Source organism: Amphiura filiformis, chromosome 18 (genome assembly GCF_039555335.1).
Source record: "Amphiura filiformis chromosome 18, Afil_fr2py, whole genome shotgun sequence".
In the NCBI taxonomy this organism is placed as follows: domain Eukaryota; kingdom Metazoa; phylum Echinodermata; class Ophiuroidea; order Amphilepidida; family Amphiuridae; genus Amphiura; species Amphiura filiformis.
The window spans coordinates 16,175,602-16,191,623 of NC_092645.1; the positions used below are offsets into that span (position 1 = coordinate 16,175,602).

At 36.7% G+C, this 16,022-nt stretch overlaps 2 protein-coding genes across 2 annotated transcripts; both read right to left on the reverse strand.

The window, feature by feature from the left end:
* Window positions 1-53: 53 nt before the first annotated feature.
* On the reverse strand, window positions 54-5,519 carry LOC140138989 (chitotriosidase-1-like). The gene is made up of 4 exons (XM_072160769.1): window positions 5,100-5,519; window positions 2,436-2,638; window positions 1,472-1,564; window positions 54-236 (listed from the first exon to the last, which is right to left on the reverse strand). The coding sequence occupies exons 1-4, from the start codon at window positions 5,176-5,178 to the stop codon at window positions 54-56; spliced, it is 558 nt and encodes a 185-aa protein (XP_072016870.1). The 5' UTR covers window positions 5,179-5,519.
* Window positions 5,520-7,558: 2,039 nt separating this feature from the next.
* On the reverse strand, window positions 7,559-15,398 carry LOC140139925 (uncharacterized). Its single transcript, XM_072161706.1, has 5 exons — window positions 15,054-15,398; window positions 13,527-14,894; window positions 11,419-11,691; window positions 9,033-10,079; window positions 7,559-8,530 (listed from the first exon to the last, which is right to left on the reverse strand). The coding sequence occupies exons 1-5, from the start codon at window positions 15,148-15,150 to the stop codon at window positions 8,100-8,102; spliced, it is 3,216 nt and encodes a 1,071-aa protein (XP_072017807.1). The 5' UTR covers window positions 15,151-15,398; the 3' UTR covers window positions 7,559-8,099.
* Between the last annotated feature and the right edge of the window lie 624 nt (window positions 15,399-16,022).

The following is a 16,022-nucleotide window of genomic DNA, read 5'->3' on the forward strand; positions in this document are numbered from 1 at the left end:
AGTCGTGGGATAATAACACTCTGTTATCTTATTCCACCACGTATGTTTTACATTTATTTAACACAATATAGAGAATATGAGTCCAATTCTTTACTAACGACTAGTACTTCTTTAAAGTGGTATACTGACCTGAACCAAGGATACTCCCAATGTAAATCTAAACCATCAAAATTATATTTCCTCAAGTATTGAATGGAGTGGTCAATAAAGATCTTTCTGCTGTCTGCTGTTTTAACCTGAAAAAATGAATGTCGCTTTGGATTATAATTGAATGAAGGATCTAGTTTTATACGCCCGAAACGTTTTTGATAGTTTTACTTTATTTTCCCCTCTTAGTAGAAAAAGGATTTGTTGTTTCCCTGGGCTATTTATTACTTACACAATAATTATAGACCTGAATAATACCAACAGCTATCACACTAACAAAATGTATATACACATATATTTTGGAGCAATTTTTAACATAGATTTTCGTTACTATATCAAATTATTCATCTTTTTCTGCTTTTTTGTGGTATTTATAATTCTATAAACTGTAGATTTGTGTGAAAATTGAGGGCGCTATTTACATATATTTTTAATTTAAATTAGCCAAATAATAACTTATACCTTATATTTCATGATAAAATGTTTTTTGAAAATTCCCTTGTCACTTGCTAGTCTGTTTGCTGATGTTATAACACCATTTTACAAATGTCTATCCCTTGTAAAGACGCAAACAAGATTTTGGATAAATAACGCTACATTGTTCAACTTTTATTAAAAATGACTCAGTTTTACATGTCATCAAACAACCGTGTGTCTCATATCCAATTCACTAATGTGGCTTGGCTAGATATTCCAAGATGAGTAAACACTATAAGTGAGTGCGACCGGCCGCAGGTAGTGAGCCTCACTTGGCCTCATCATTGAGATTATAGTGAGGCCAGAGTATGGCCGGTCCCACAAGGATGAGGCCAATTTGTGCCTCACCCTTACCTTCTTAATAAAATATAATTATAAACATTACAAATAGCGTCGGCCTCTTTACATAACTCAATCCTAATAAACATGTGCGAGAAATATGTGGGTAAAATTTGGGAGTAAAATTGGGTTTTGTCTATCAAAACATTCACCACTTATAATGCAAAAAAATGCAACTCTTCAAAATACTTTCAATGTGGTTTCATGAATTGCCACTGCAGACTGTGGAAACTGAGTCTCTGGAATGGATTCAAAGTTGGTTTTTTTTGTTGAATCAACGTAAAAGGAAAGGTTAATTTCATAAATTAAATATGCATGTAAAAGCTAATTAATCAGGTAAGTCAGTGGAACACACATATTTTCCTTCGCGGGCCATTTTAGTTCTTTCAGACTCCCCATATATTGATGCAATAATGATATATAAAGTTTTTGCCCTTTATAGCTAATAATTAGACTTCTTCTCCGGTTCCGGTTACACTTAATGATTTAATAGTGAATACATTTCTACCATTTGTGTGAATCCTTCTGAAGCATGGGCCCTTCCTCCAACCGCCAGTAATGTCTTCAACTTCGGGTTCTTGACTTTTAAGCCTGTAAATTGCTGAATACATAATAGAATTGCACGTTGCGTAAATACATAGCCAGGAGCAGGGGATGGGATTGGAAACACTTCTTGAAGTATAGTGAATTCAGTACTTTTGATGACAAAATAAGTTTATGGTATAAATGCGAAGCGCGCGAAAAATGTTGCTATATTGAAGCTAAAATGGTGAAATTTGGTGCAAAGGTGGAACAATTTCGCGAGAACAGCACAAAACCTGAGAGAGAGGTTACGTAATAAGATCACAAGATGATTCATGAGATCATGTTCATTGTAGACACCACCGCTACCATAAGCTTTTTGTCTTTCTGCGTAATTCAAATTGGTTAATTGGCGAAGGAACACATTATTAAAATACTTCCGGTAATAAAAATTAATTTTAGATAACTCGAATTGATGCAAACACGATTCTGCACGTTACATAAACACAGCTTCATGGTTGATCACGAGGCAGTCACGTGGTAGTGTTATGCTCTCCATTCGATTAGACGTTAAGCACGGTATAAAATTGTATACAATAGTTTGACCTCATCCAAATCAACTTGGTGGCCGTGGGATTCAATGTGGATGTGCTGGGAGACTTCCGACGAGGTTAATACTCGGACGACGGTGTTCTGAGAATCTGGTTTTCAATGATCTTTCAGTCTCACCAATGTATGATTCTGAACACTGGCCCTTCAGGGTTTTCCCCTGACAGGGGATGTAATAAATTGGTCCGGTAATGTCTTTCTTTTCAGTTTTGTCTTTAGGCGAGACAAGTAGCTGCCTCAGAGGTACGTCTTAATTTTGTGTTGAGATCATAAGTTTAAATTTCAAATTATGAAGTTTACCAACACAGATGAACTTTCATGCTAATAGTTTGTGACTTTACCTTATAGTATTCCATACCAATGATATCATTTTCTAGATCAGTCGGTTCAATATGAAAAGTAATTTTGTCAACTCGAGCAAAGGCATAGATTAGATGTGTACACACTTCTGGATCGATGTCAGCTGGTGTGAAACTAGCAGGCGCCTGACGTTTATAGGCCCAGTTCGTGTAGTAACATACCAATTTATTACCTGTTGAATGCGCTGTTTATTAGAAAATTAAAAACATTATCATCCTTTAGGAAATAGATAAAACATGTCAGCCAATGTAAGAGAAGAACCAGATATGTTGTACAATAACTCGGCATCATAATAAACCTTATAGCTACAATGTCATGGGTTCATGGTTTATTTACACGTATTTGGCCACTGCTTTTCATAGTAACAGCGCAGTGGTGTTTTAATGAAAAAAAAATTTAACTTAAATGTTGCATTACAGCGATCAATATTGTGATTAAACGCGAGCATTATGATAAAAAAAATCACATACTGAGACAGCTAGAATTTAAAAGAATGAGGTATCATATTAATGTACTTCTTCTGGTGTTTTCAAATACCAAAAAACAGTTAATAGTGTAAAAACGGCAGTGTTACTTTAGATCTGAGCTTTAGGAAAAGGTTCACTCTCGAAACTAGGCTAAACTGTCAAATATGCACGGCTAAAAACTGGAAAACTATAGGTCAACATTTCAAAATTTTGAGCCTGTATTTAGTTGGTGTGCATATGACAGTGAAGTGTCTTTACTTAATCCACGAAGAAATCCTCCAATAGAAGTGGACTGATTTGTCTTCATGGGTTAAGTTAAAACGTGATGGAAGTACAAGAGTTTGAAAGAGCAATTAGTGTGCGCAATTAGAAACGGTTGAACCCGGGACCTTCGATTTGGAGGTGTTTGTATTGACAGTCTATGCAGAAACGGCGGAAAAATGGGTAGCTCCGTTAAATGTAGTATCTGTACTTTAATTAGCATTGGAATATATCTTATACGTCTTGTCTTGTCTTGTAGATTACTACTCAACGCTCCAGTTGAATAAATCCAAGTTGGAGCCACATAAGCAGGTTGGTGGGCGTGCTTGCGAATGATGCTTTTAGTGGAGGTAGTGGTTGGTTACTGCTTCTTTGAAGTTGGTTGAGCCTTGGATATCTGTTAGATGCTCTGGTAACTGGTTCCAGTCACGGACTGTTTGTGGTAGATATGAATGTAAAGTCTGCACAAAAATTAACTCAGCTGTTATAAACACGCCTATAAATTCAGAATTAATAATCGTTTTCACAATATTTCAACATAAAAAGAAGGATGATTTGTCCAATTTTGTTCAATATTGACAATACAGCAGTGTTTTGAAAGAAAAATGCCCCATTTTAAAAGTGGCAGTTATTTGTATTGATTTGAAATAAGCGCGAAGATAATGGCGGGCTTTACGTGTTTACAGTGCTGGCATTATAACCATTGATTGCTGTAAACTGCAACTTTTAAATTCGGGTATTTTTCTGTAAAAGCACTACTGTGTTGTTAATATTGAACGACATTTGACGAATGGGGTATCAAAAGGCGTGTAAATAAATCATCCTTCTCGCTATGTTGAACTATTGTGAAAACAATTATTAGTTCTGAATCTATAGGCGTATTTATAACAGCTGAGTTACTTTTTGTGCAGACTTTAGATAACAGTTTTTATTGGCACTAATGGTGATGAAACAATTTTTGTTGGAATGACTAGAGTGACGACGAACCGGGTGCAACAGTTTTTGCACCGGGACTGCCAAGAGCCCCCTTGCCTTGTGGAAGTTAGTGAGTCTTGCGATTTGTCTACGTTGGAATAAGGGTTCGATACCCAATTCAGACATCATGTCTGAAACACTTGAGAAACGACTATAATCGTTCATGATGAATCTGATAGCCCTCCTCTGTACAGATTCCAGTTTGTCAATGAGATTTTGAGTAAATGGATCCCACACAGAGGCGCTGTACTCGAGTGACGGCCTAACGAGGGTTTTATAAGCTAAGGTTTTGATTTTCCTACTACATGATTTGATATTCCTGCGGACGAAGCTAAGTGTACGATTAGTTTTAGCTGATATGCGATTATATGTTCATTCCATTTTAAGTCGTTCGAGATGTTAACACCTAGATAACAATGGTGTGATGTTTTTGAAGCTGGGTATTGTTTAACGTGTATGTGAACTGAAGAGGAGATCTGCCTGAGATATACGCATCACATAACATTTTTGCTGTTAAAACTCATTTGCCAGTGATCTTGCTACTCGGTTAACTTGTTTAGGTCCTGTTGCAGATTTTCTGCATCAATAAAGTTCTTGATGGGACGATACAATACACAATCATCAGCAAAGAGCCGGATGCTGGAGGAGATGTTATCTGGGAGTTCGTTTATAAAAATCAAAAAACGTCCCATATTGTTTTTGACAATGTGGTTATGTATACACATTATGTACGTATTCTATTACAAATGTAGGTATTTTGTTGGGATTGTTATTGTTTTGGTTGCTGTTTTTATAGAAAAGGATTTTTTTTTTTTAGTTTAATGAAAATTGTTTTGGAATGGTAAAATTAGAATTTGACAACCTATTCAATGCACGTAGATGTTTCAAGAAAGAAAGATGTGCCAGCTTATTAAACCAGGCTTCTTAAAATATTGTACTTACGACAATATCTCATTTTATGACCACGGACACTTCCACACAACTCCGCTACCAGGGCGACCAGTATCACCACTCGCATCATTTTCGTATAACTGATCTATACAAGTAAAAAATAACGATTGTCTGTGACCTGCTCTCACAAAATGAACATAACGATGACAAAATAACTTTCTGAGATATTCCAAATTTGAAATCCTTATTCTATACCCAAACATATTAGTTTCGCTCCTTGCTTTGCTTTAATCGTCATAAACACAACTACAAAAAACAACGCGGAAGACGCCCTAACGTTGATTCACAAGCCTCAGCACACTTTACAGTATTTCAGTAAAGACGTTTAACCACAAGCCGCAGCACTCTTACCAGCCAACAAACTACGTTGCAAGGCATTCGCTTGTAATAAGGGAACGTCGCACAGTGATGTATTTACAACATTTTTAACGTACCTGGATATAATTAGAGTATAAAAATACTTTTTGAAACATTCGGTAATGACGTGGTAATTTCGTCTTAAAAACGTACAAAGTTAACTTTCTGTAAATCATACGTTGTTACAACGTTCGACATTTGAATAATACGTTTACAACTTGATGTTGAAACAACATCATAAAGAGGTTATATCAACGTTCGAAATAACGTTGTCACAAAACGAACACGAGTTCACGAAGTTGTAACAACGTAAAATTGATGTCTGGGTTAATCAATATTTCCTCCAAAATTATTTTTGTTTTCTTTTGAAGTTTGTCATATTTAATTAACTTTTCTTCTAAAATGCCCTGACTATAGCGATCATTTTGAGAGAGCAGGTCACATAAGTTAAATTAAATCATCTTTTACTTACCGTTTCTGTATAAGATATAGCAGAAGACAAGTGACAGACCACAAACACAATATTCATACACCAGGTAACATATATTCTACCTCACCAACAAAGCCTGCTGATTAATATATGACAGCAAATGGTTGATTGACAGCACTATCTGACATTGTCAATCATATTGCAGATTAGTGCGTATTTTATCTGTTTTCCATATTCTGAACTTCCGTCAACAAAGATAAAGTGTCCATATAATTAAAGTAAAATCATTTCTATACTAAATGGTTGTAAAAACTAGAAGGTCTTCTATTTGGACACAGACATACCCTCATCTTTATAAAGGGCCCTTACAATTCGATATATTGGACTCAAGTATCCCTCCCAAAATATTAGGCTCAGGAGTTCGCAGTATACAAACAGTTGAAATGAGCTTTTGTAACTTTTTTGCACAGATATTGTTTCATAATGAGTGAATGTTCTTAGTCATCCAGAAGTTTTTTTTATAATAGACTTTTTGAATTGATTCAAATACTCGAACTTACTTGTTGCAACTTTGCGACGTTGTGTCTGGAGCCTCCAGACTTCATCAGGCAACTCACCCGCTGGACTGGCTCGTGATAGACGGCTAGGTATCGCATGATGGACCAGTCCCATGCATGAGATAAGTTAAAGCGGAGTCCTCCTTCCTTGTTCAGTGATGGTTAGGATCCGCTTTAACTTATCGTATGCATGGGACCGAGCTAAAAGATGCAGCTATTGGCTTCTGGGTTTTATTTGAAAATATCTGTCTTTTGTTACATTTATATTGGATATACAGGGGTGAAAATAACTTAATCCTTCTGTTGTCTCTATTTAGCAATTCTGTCGGTCGGACATCCGGGCTATCTCTAGTCTCGGGCCCAAACTGCATGTGGCTCACGGTTTGTTATGAACGACAGAAACCGACTGTGAAGGAGGCTACATAGCGATGTTGCTGGAGTGGCATTCAATTTTGGAAAAACAACACTCGACCATGGAATTTAATTTTAAGTTTGTCAGTATATAAACGGTAAATCAAGTAAGTTTCTTCCACTCTGAAGACTTAGAAACGGTTGTGTGATTCCACTGACTATTTGCGGTCGAAATTTACATAACACAAATGACAGAAATCATCAACAAAAATCGAATCAGGGACTTGTTTTCACTCGAACATCATCAACCGGAAGTGACGTGACATGGACCGACAGAATATAAATACCAATACTAAACGGAAGTAAAAACTAGAAACAACTGTGATAACCAAGTACATCTGATGTACTGGGAATGTTAGCATTTATAAAGGCAATGTGTTATATGTTATACTGAACATGACGTCTGAAAAATAAATCTAAAAATTAAGCGATACCTGTATATCTGCATGGAAAAATACAAAATACAATTACAAATCTTGGATGAAATGGTGTTACAAAGAAAAGTACAATGTGAGTTCAGAAATAGAGTTACATTTGTGAATATCATTCATCAATGTAGTAAATAAAGTTAATGTTTTAACTATAATCTGAACAAAAAACTGGTCAAGTTGTTCAGATTATTGTTAAGAAATTAAGTTCAAGAACATATTAAAAATACATTATACGTATTATATAAAAGAAAGAAATGTGGAGAATGGTGGTCATAACGCAAGTATTGCCGCAACACGCGATATCGATATTGGTTAATGTACGCACGTATGCGTTACTAATGTTTGAGCACTTTGAGGGTTAGAATATTTTAATCAATTGGAGCTTATCATTTATTCAGACCATTTGCGATATTTTGAATTCCTTTATTCACCATATTCAAGGCAAAGCAGATCAATCAGCTCAGGGAGGAAAATCCGTTGTCGATGCAGGAGGAAAACCAGCAAACCCGGAGAAAAACCTACTAGAGCGAGAATAGAGTGGAAACCAACTAAATTATATGCAAGTTAGGTCACCTGGTAACGGGCGAGGCGCTAACCCGGGACCTCAATGGTGCAAAATGCGAGGACCGAACCGCGACGCTAACCCGCTCCCCTTGAATATATAAGACAAGCACATTCAGCCAGGTTTGTTCAGCCTATAACTATAAGATGGTCGGTACTCAGATGAAGCTTTAAAATACATGATAATTACAAACGACAGTGAGTACTATTTAAACACGGCCTCAATGTACGTAAGGTTCGTTTTCTAAGATAGCCCTAACCATATATTGTTAAAAATCAATCTGATTCCCATCATTCTGTAGGTCATCCTAAAAGGCTCACCTGATGACGTAGTTGTTGCTATTTCAGTAACCATATCGGTTTCCAAATCCCCGGTGGTCATGCTTTCAGTTGTGGTCAGTTCAGAAAACACGTCTTCAGTTGTCGGTATTTTAGTTATGTAGACACATAAATTTCGTGTTTCGTCACTACCATCAATGCAGTCTGATTCACCATCACAAACCCAAGCAGCATTGATACATCCACCAGCTGCACAATTGAATTCGATGCTTGGATCACATACACATCCATCAATTTCATCGCTGTTGTCACCACAGTCATTGATGTAATCACAACGCAACTCTTCGGGAATACACCCTTGACCATCAACACATCTGTATTCACCTTCACCACACACTACACATAGAAAGTGCAAAATGTTGATTTCCTCAAACAAGTTACAATTATGTCAAATAACCGAACATGGTATACCTTACTTCATGATAACCACATACCCATCCACAGGATCATGTCTACGGTCAATTATGTCAAGTGGATGACTAGATTTGCTTCCTTCTTCAATCGCCTGCTTTACCCCATGTAGATTGAACATTAACATTGAGCTTTACATCATAATCCAAATAACTTAATTGCGTCTAGCCATACTGATGAAATGGAAGAATTATTTGAACATGGCCATGATGTTCAGGATTTTTTCTTTAAGTATTTTACCAACAATGTCAGATATTGCACAAATATAGGGTTTACTTTTACTATGTACGTTTACCTTCTCGGCGGGCACAGAATGCTAACCCGTAACAAGATAAAGATTTACTTAAATATGCAAGAAGAGAACAAGTTTCAAATGGAATAGTCCATTATTCCCATCACTGTGTAATACCATCCTAAGAACACTCACCTGCAAATGCAGTAGTTGCTATTTCAGTGAGCGTATCGGTTTCAATGTCTCCAGTGATCAGGTCTTCAGTTGTAGTCAGTTTAGTAAACATGTCTTCAGTAGTTGCTATTTCAGTGAGCGTATCGGTTTCTAGATCTCCAGTGACCAGGTCTTCAGTTGTAGTCAGTTTAGTAAACATGTCTTCAGTAGTTGCTATTTCATTGAGCGTATCGGTTTCTAGATCTCCAGTGACCAGGTCTTCAGTTGTAGTCAGTTTAGTAAACATGTCTTCAGTAGTTGCTATATCAGTGAGCGTATCGGTTTCTAGATCTCCAGTGACCAGGTCTTCAGTTGTAGTCAGTTTAGTAAACATGTCTTCAGTAGTTGCTATTTCAGTGAGCGTATCGGTTTCTAAGTCTCCAGTGACCAGGTCTTCAGTTGTTGATAGTTTAGTAAACATGTCTTCAGTAGTTGCTATTTCAGTGAGCGTATCGGTTTCTAAGTCTCCAGTGACCAGGTCTCCAGTTGTTGATAGTTTAGTAAACATGTCTTCAGTAGTTGCTATTTCAGTGAGCGTATCGGTTTCTAAGTCTCCAGTGACCAGGTCTTCAGTTGTAGTCAGTTTAGTAAACATGTCTTCAGTAGTTGCTATTTCAGTGAGCGTATCGGTTTCTAAGTCTCCAGTGACCAGGTCTTCAGTTGTTGATAGTTTAGTAAATATGTCTTCAGTAGTTGCTATTTCAGTGAGCGTATCGGTTTCTAAGTCTCCGGTGATCAGGTCTTCAGTTGTAGTCAGTTTAGTAAACATGTCAGTTGTGGGTGTTTCAGTTGTGTAGCCACATAAATCTGCTGCTTCATCACTACCATCAATGCAGTCTGCTTTACCATCACAAACCCAAGTACCATTGATACATCCACCTGTTGTACAATTGAATTCAATGCTCGGATCACATACACATCCATCAGCTTCATCGCTGTTGTCACCACAGTCATTGATGTAATCGCAGCGCCACTCTTCAGGAATACACGTTTGACCATCAGCACAGCTGAATTTGCCTTTACCACACACTGTACATGAAACAAACCGAAAATACGGATTACGTCAAACAGGCTATTTATGTCAAATAACCAAACATAATCGGCCCATAACCAAAGTACAATTAATTATATTTCGTATAACACAAAAGTACGCTGGATACAGCCACGGGAGATAGACTAATCGGTCCTCATGAATATGCATCAAATAAAATTTTATACAAACAACCGAGGCTCACGATCTGATACTTAATAATGTACTCTCTAAATGTAAACGAGTAAAAACGTGTGCCTATAGCTTGATCAGTGAAATGGAGTGAAATAAGTGAGTTGAAATTGAGTGTGAAAAAGAGCGAAACTCGTCTAAAAAGAGTGATAATCACTCAAAACTGAGTGATTGTCACTCTTAAAGAGAAGAGTGAATATGGAGTGGAATTTCATTCCATTAAAGTGATCACTGTATGTAGAAAATCCTTTTTAAAAAAAGCGCAGTGATTTATAGTGCGCTACGCACAGGCACAACGCCTAGACGTTGATCCACAAGCCTCAGCACACTTTACAGGTTGTCGCTGACCACTACGGCCCCACATCATTCCATAAACCATTAAACAACAAATCAGGGACTTTGCTGCTTCAAGAGCGCACACCCTAGACATTCCACAAATAACCTTCGCAACCAGGATCAGCTCCCCGAGTTTCGTACGGTTACAACGAGACAATTAGCAGTAAGTTCCTTGTCCAGGGGAATTTCAAGCTAACTCAATTTTTCCACGAGAGCGTAATAGGCATCGCCAGGGTTCGAACCCGCAACCTCTCGCACCATAGTCGAACGCCTTATCGATTGAGCTATCTTGACTTTAATATTTTACTATTTTAGGTCACTAGGTTACCCTTAAATTACTGCATGATGGGATAAAAGGAAAATTGTTTTTTTTTTAATGTAAAGGATACTGATTATTGACTTTCTTATTCCTTGCATCCTGTGGAATAATTTGAGCAACATTACAACTTGATCGGAGCAATTTTGATTTTTTTTACTCCTTAAAAATTATGCCATCATTAACAACTCCGAATTTTGGGGCACTCCTTATGAAATTGTTCTATACACCCCAAGGAATGTTTATGCCCAATTCTTTGCTTTTATCCAGAAGACCACGATCATATACTTTGATCAATACTTTGATTGCTGCATACAATATTTTACGTACAATAAAAATTCTGAATACTGCTTTACATTACTGAAAGAAAAACACTTGTGTGACTACATATCTACCCGGGATATCTACATCTACAGAAAATCGACGAAAATCTGATTATTAACACCCCCCCCCCCCCACGACAAACCACCACATGAACACAATAATTAGCATACCTGTAGTTGTTGCCGTAAATGGTTCTGTACCAGTAGACTGTCCATCAGTATTTGTATAGATAATGCCAATTTCATACGTTGTTTCAGGTTCAAGATTGTCATACATGTAAGTAAATTGTCCGTCCATAAATTCTTCTGGTGTAATTACAATTACCATTTCTACACCATCTGGGTCAGTTAAAACTAATTGATAGGAGACGGCATCTGCAATCTCCATTATTGTCACGTTGATTGAAGAAGATGTCACATCTCCAAGAGTGAAATCAACTGGAGCTGAAATGTAAGCGATATCTAGTGATAAAGTTTACAATATCTCTCCTTGATTTTATGTTTTACTTGGACAGAACATGAACCAAGTAATATACCAATGTCATTTATAATCTCATTTTATTCAATATAATACCCATGTCATTAATCATCTCATTTATAATCAATATTAAATTGCAATGTTTTAAGGGATGGGGTATGGACGTTTGGACAGTATTTATTGTGGGACATTAGAGCACATCAGACATATCGCATTGCATTCTGAATACGAAGAATGTTCTTCTGACATCAAATAATTTTGATTTTTTGAAATTCGCAATGTAATACACATTTTATGGCAAATGATTAAAAATTGACATTTTTAATATTTAACAGTACTCGAAGTAAACTTTATAAATCTGATGATTTATACTTAAAGTGTATGTAGGTGGGATGAAAAGCCGATGATCAATTGAAAATTTTGACCTTTCGTATTGAAGATAGTATCAAACCACATCATATCGTGCCCTTTATAAGCAATACGTTTGATTTAAAGGAGCTCATGTCTAAAGAAGAGACTTGGCGGTTTTATTTTGGTGAAATTGATATGTCTATCTTTCAGATAAAAATGTTTAATAATAATGGTGTTAAACCTATAGTTCTACAGTAAGCCAAAAAATTAAGGTACCAGTTATGTTCACCCCCTGTATATCCTAAACAAAGACAGATATATCATAATTGGAACTAGCAGCCAATAGCTGCATCATTTAGCTCGAAGTTAAGACCTCGTTTGTTGAAATTGTTCTAGAAATAAAACCACGACGATCCAAATACCCAAGTAAGATGCCAATTTAAAAGTTGCAGTTTGCTCCATTGAAAGCCCTATTGATTTGTACACAAAGTATTCGCGAACAAGAGAACTAGCGCCGTGTTTCCATTGATTAGCACGTTAAAACTAGTGCCATGCTTTCATTGATTGAAAAACAAAAGTGTAACTTTTGATTTCGTTTCTTCATTAGCTTTTAGATCACCGTTTCTTTAATTCTCAACAAATAAGGTCTTAAATCAGAGCTAAAGAGTACAGCTATTGGCTGCTTGTTTTAATTTTGACATATATACTTGTGTTTATTTAGGATATACAGGGGTGAATACAACTGATACCTTAATTTTTTTTGCTTACTGTATATGTGAAACGATTTTAAAAAACTCTGTCGCTATATTATGCTACAGTCTATGTTTTTTCTTTATACCTTAGTAATGCGTGTACTGGTTACGAACGTAAATAAGCTCTATATAGATCAGATAGATCAGTATGCGATGCGTCGTTAACCGTATAAATCTGTATGTGATGTACATACTAATGAATGGGGAAAGTAGCTTAACATCGTTAAATATAGCTCTGTATGTGAAACACAAAATATAAAAACAGCAAATAGACCAAAATCAAAGTTTGATATCCCATTAATTAGAGAGAATTGAGGTATGTAAGTTGGTGGCTCAGAAACGTACCCCAATTTTCTCAAAAACGTCAAAAATGTGACTAGAACAGTATGAGTATGTGATGCGACCGACGAATTAATGTACCGTAAAATCTCGTCTACAAGCATATAGAGTGCTTTTGATGAAAGCTAAATTACGAGACAGCCGTAAACTTAGAGTGCTTGTTTGTATAATGTTTCCATCGGTAATTAATTTTCTCAAACTCCATAATATTATAATTTTGTCGATGGATGGCGTCTGGATTAATTTAGCTTTCACCACAAATAAAACAGTGCGGCGTATTCAAAAGAGAACACAAATAACTAGCAAAAACTGACAATGCATCAATGAAATATGAAACTGGAATCTAGCCTATACCATACCTGTAGTAGGGACCAAACAGTTTTCTTCATCGCTGCCATCCACACATTCAGAATCTCCATCACAGACCCACCCATAACGAACACACCCACCAGAAGCACATTCAAAGTCCGTCTCATTATTACATGTACAACCAATCTCATCACTGTAATCCTGACAATCAAATACATAGTCACATGCATAAACCAGAGGCACACAGTTGCCTGCAGCACACTGGAAATGAAGCCCCATTTCACATACACATCCAACAATTTCATCGCTTAGATCACCACAATCATCAACAAAATCACATCGCCATCTGTCAGGAATGCAATTGCCACCTGTGCATTGAAACTCTACTTCCGCCTCGCAGGTGCACCCATCAAATTCGTCACTGAGGTCACCACAGTCGTCTCGATAATCACAGCGATTGGTCTCTGCAATGCAGTTAGCATTGGCACACTGGTAGAAACCTAGGCCACAGTTGGTACAATTGAACTCATCATTGGCACCATCGCAATCTGGCTTTCCATCGCAAACCCATGTTATATTGATACAACTGCCATTGAGACATTCAAACTCTGCGTCTTTGTCACAGATGCAACCATCAACTTCGTCACTTCTGTCACCACAATCATCAATATAATTGCATCGCAATTCTTCCAGAATGCATCTACCATTTTGACATTTGAAGAAACCATTCTCACAAAGAGAACAACCAACTTCGTCACTACCATCAAAGCAATCTGATTCCCCATCACAAACCCAAGTACTATTGATGCATCCACCTGCTGTACAATTGAATACAATGCTTGGATTACATACACATCCATCAACTTCATCACTGTTATCCCCACAGTCATCAAAATAATCACATCTCCATTCTTCAGAAATACAGTTGCCATTTGCACATTCGTAAGCTCCTTCAGAACATTCAGTACAGTTGACTTCATCACTGCCATCATAACAATCTGGTTCCTCATCACAAACCCAAGCACCATTGATGCATCCACCTGTAGTGCAATTGAATTCAATGCTTGGATCACAAATGCATCCATCAACTTCATCGCTGTTGTCTTCACAGTCATTGGAATAATTGCATCTCCAATCTTCGGGAATGCAGTTGCCATTGGCACATTGATACGACCCTTCAGCGCATTCAGTACAGTTTACTTCATCACTGTCATCATAACAATCGGCTATACCATTACATATCCGGTTACTACGTATACAACCACCACTGGCACATTCAAAAGCAGTTCGTGGATCGCACACACAGCCATCAACTTCATCACTATTGTCAGCACAGTCAGCGATGTAATCACATCGGTACTCTTCAGGAATACATGTTTCTCCATCAGCACATGCGTATTCTCCTACATCGCACTCCACTTTAAGTAAAAACAAATAATCAAGGCAAGTCAAAGTCAAAAAGTTATGACAAATTTATTATTCAAATAGAATAATGTAATAATAAATATAAGGAAAATCAATGACAATATCAATTCATGCACCTAACGAGATGAAATTTTAAATGAGAAACACCATACCTTCTTGTCCGCGAATTCCTGGAGGAAACAAAACACATAGAAAACTTGCAAAAAATATGCACCAAATAAATGGCCGCAGTCTCTCTTCGGCAGCCATCTTCTATTGTAACATTTTGTTTGTGGACATCACGTGCAGATAAAACTCTATTTTTAAAATCTGCGCATGTGCCAAATAAGTTCAAGGAAGTAAAAATATAGATATGAATATTAAAAGACTCTTGGAACTATGCATTGCAGCCTGTGAACACAGTACGAGTTTAGTGAATTTAAAAATAGTTGACACCTATCGAGCTGTAACGAGCTGTAACGAGCATGATTGTTACACAGTATAAGCGTTCAACCGTGACAGCCAAGTTAGGATTGGATAATAGGAACTTGGCTTTACTTCAAGCGGGACCGTCCCGAAACGGTCCCTGATTCGAACTATCAAATGCATGAAAGGTTTTCGTCAGGTAACCGTATTATTGTATTTTCAATGCATGTAGTAATTTACACATGCATGGGAAAAATGAAACTCTTAATTTGGACCGATAGTATATTAGGTAATGCATTTATTCTGCACCTCAATTACATTATGTAGAAGTTTGATATTCTTTATGATTTGCATAAATTACTCTCAGTTTCATTTTGGAATTATTTACTGTAGATCGACCATTGCAACATAGATAGTACTTAGTGTACTTATGTACAAACATAATTAACGAATACTTTTGTAAAAGACATGAAATTCATAGCCACAAAACTATTAAAAACAATGATTATGATATTCAGAAAAGAAAAACAAACTTTGCGAGTAAAGGTGTCAGGAAATCAGGTCCTTCTCTTTGGAATGACTCTCGAATAAAAAAAAGTGCTATGAATGTTAAAACTTTCAGAAATCAATTTAAGAAATATTTATTGAATAAAACTTGGTTGTAATTTCATGCTTCTTAATTTATATACACATTTTGCATGCTAATTCTGTGTATA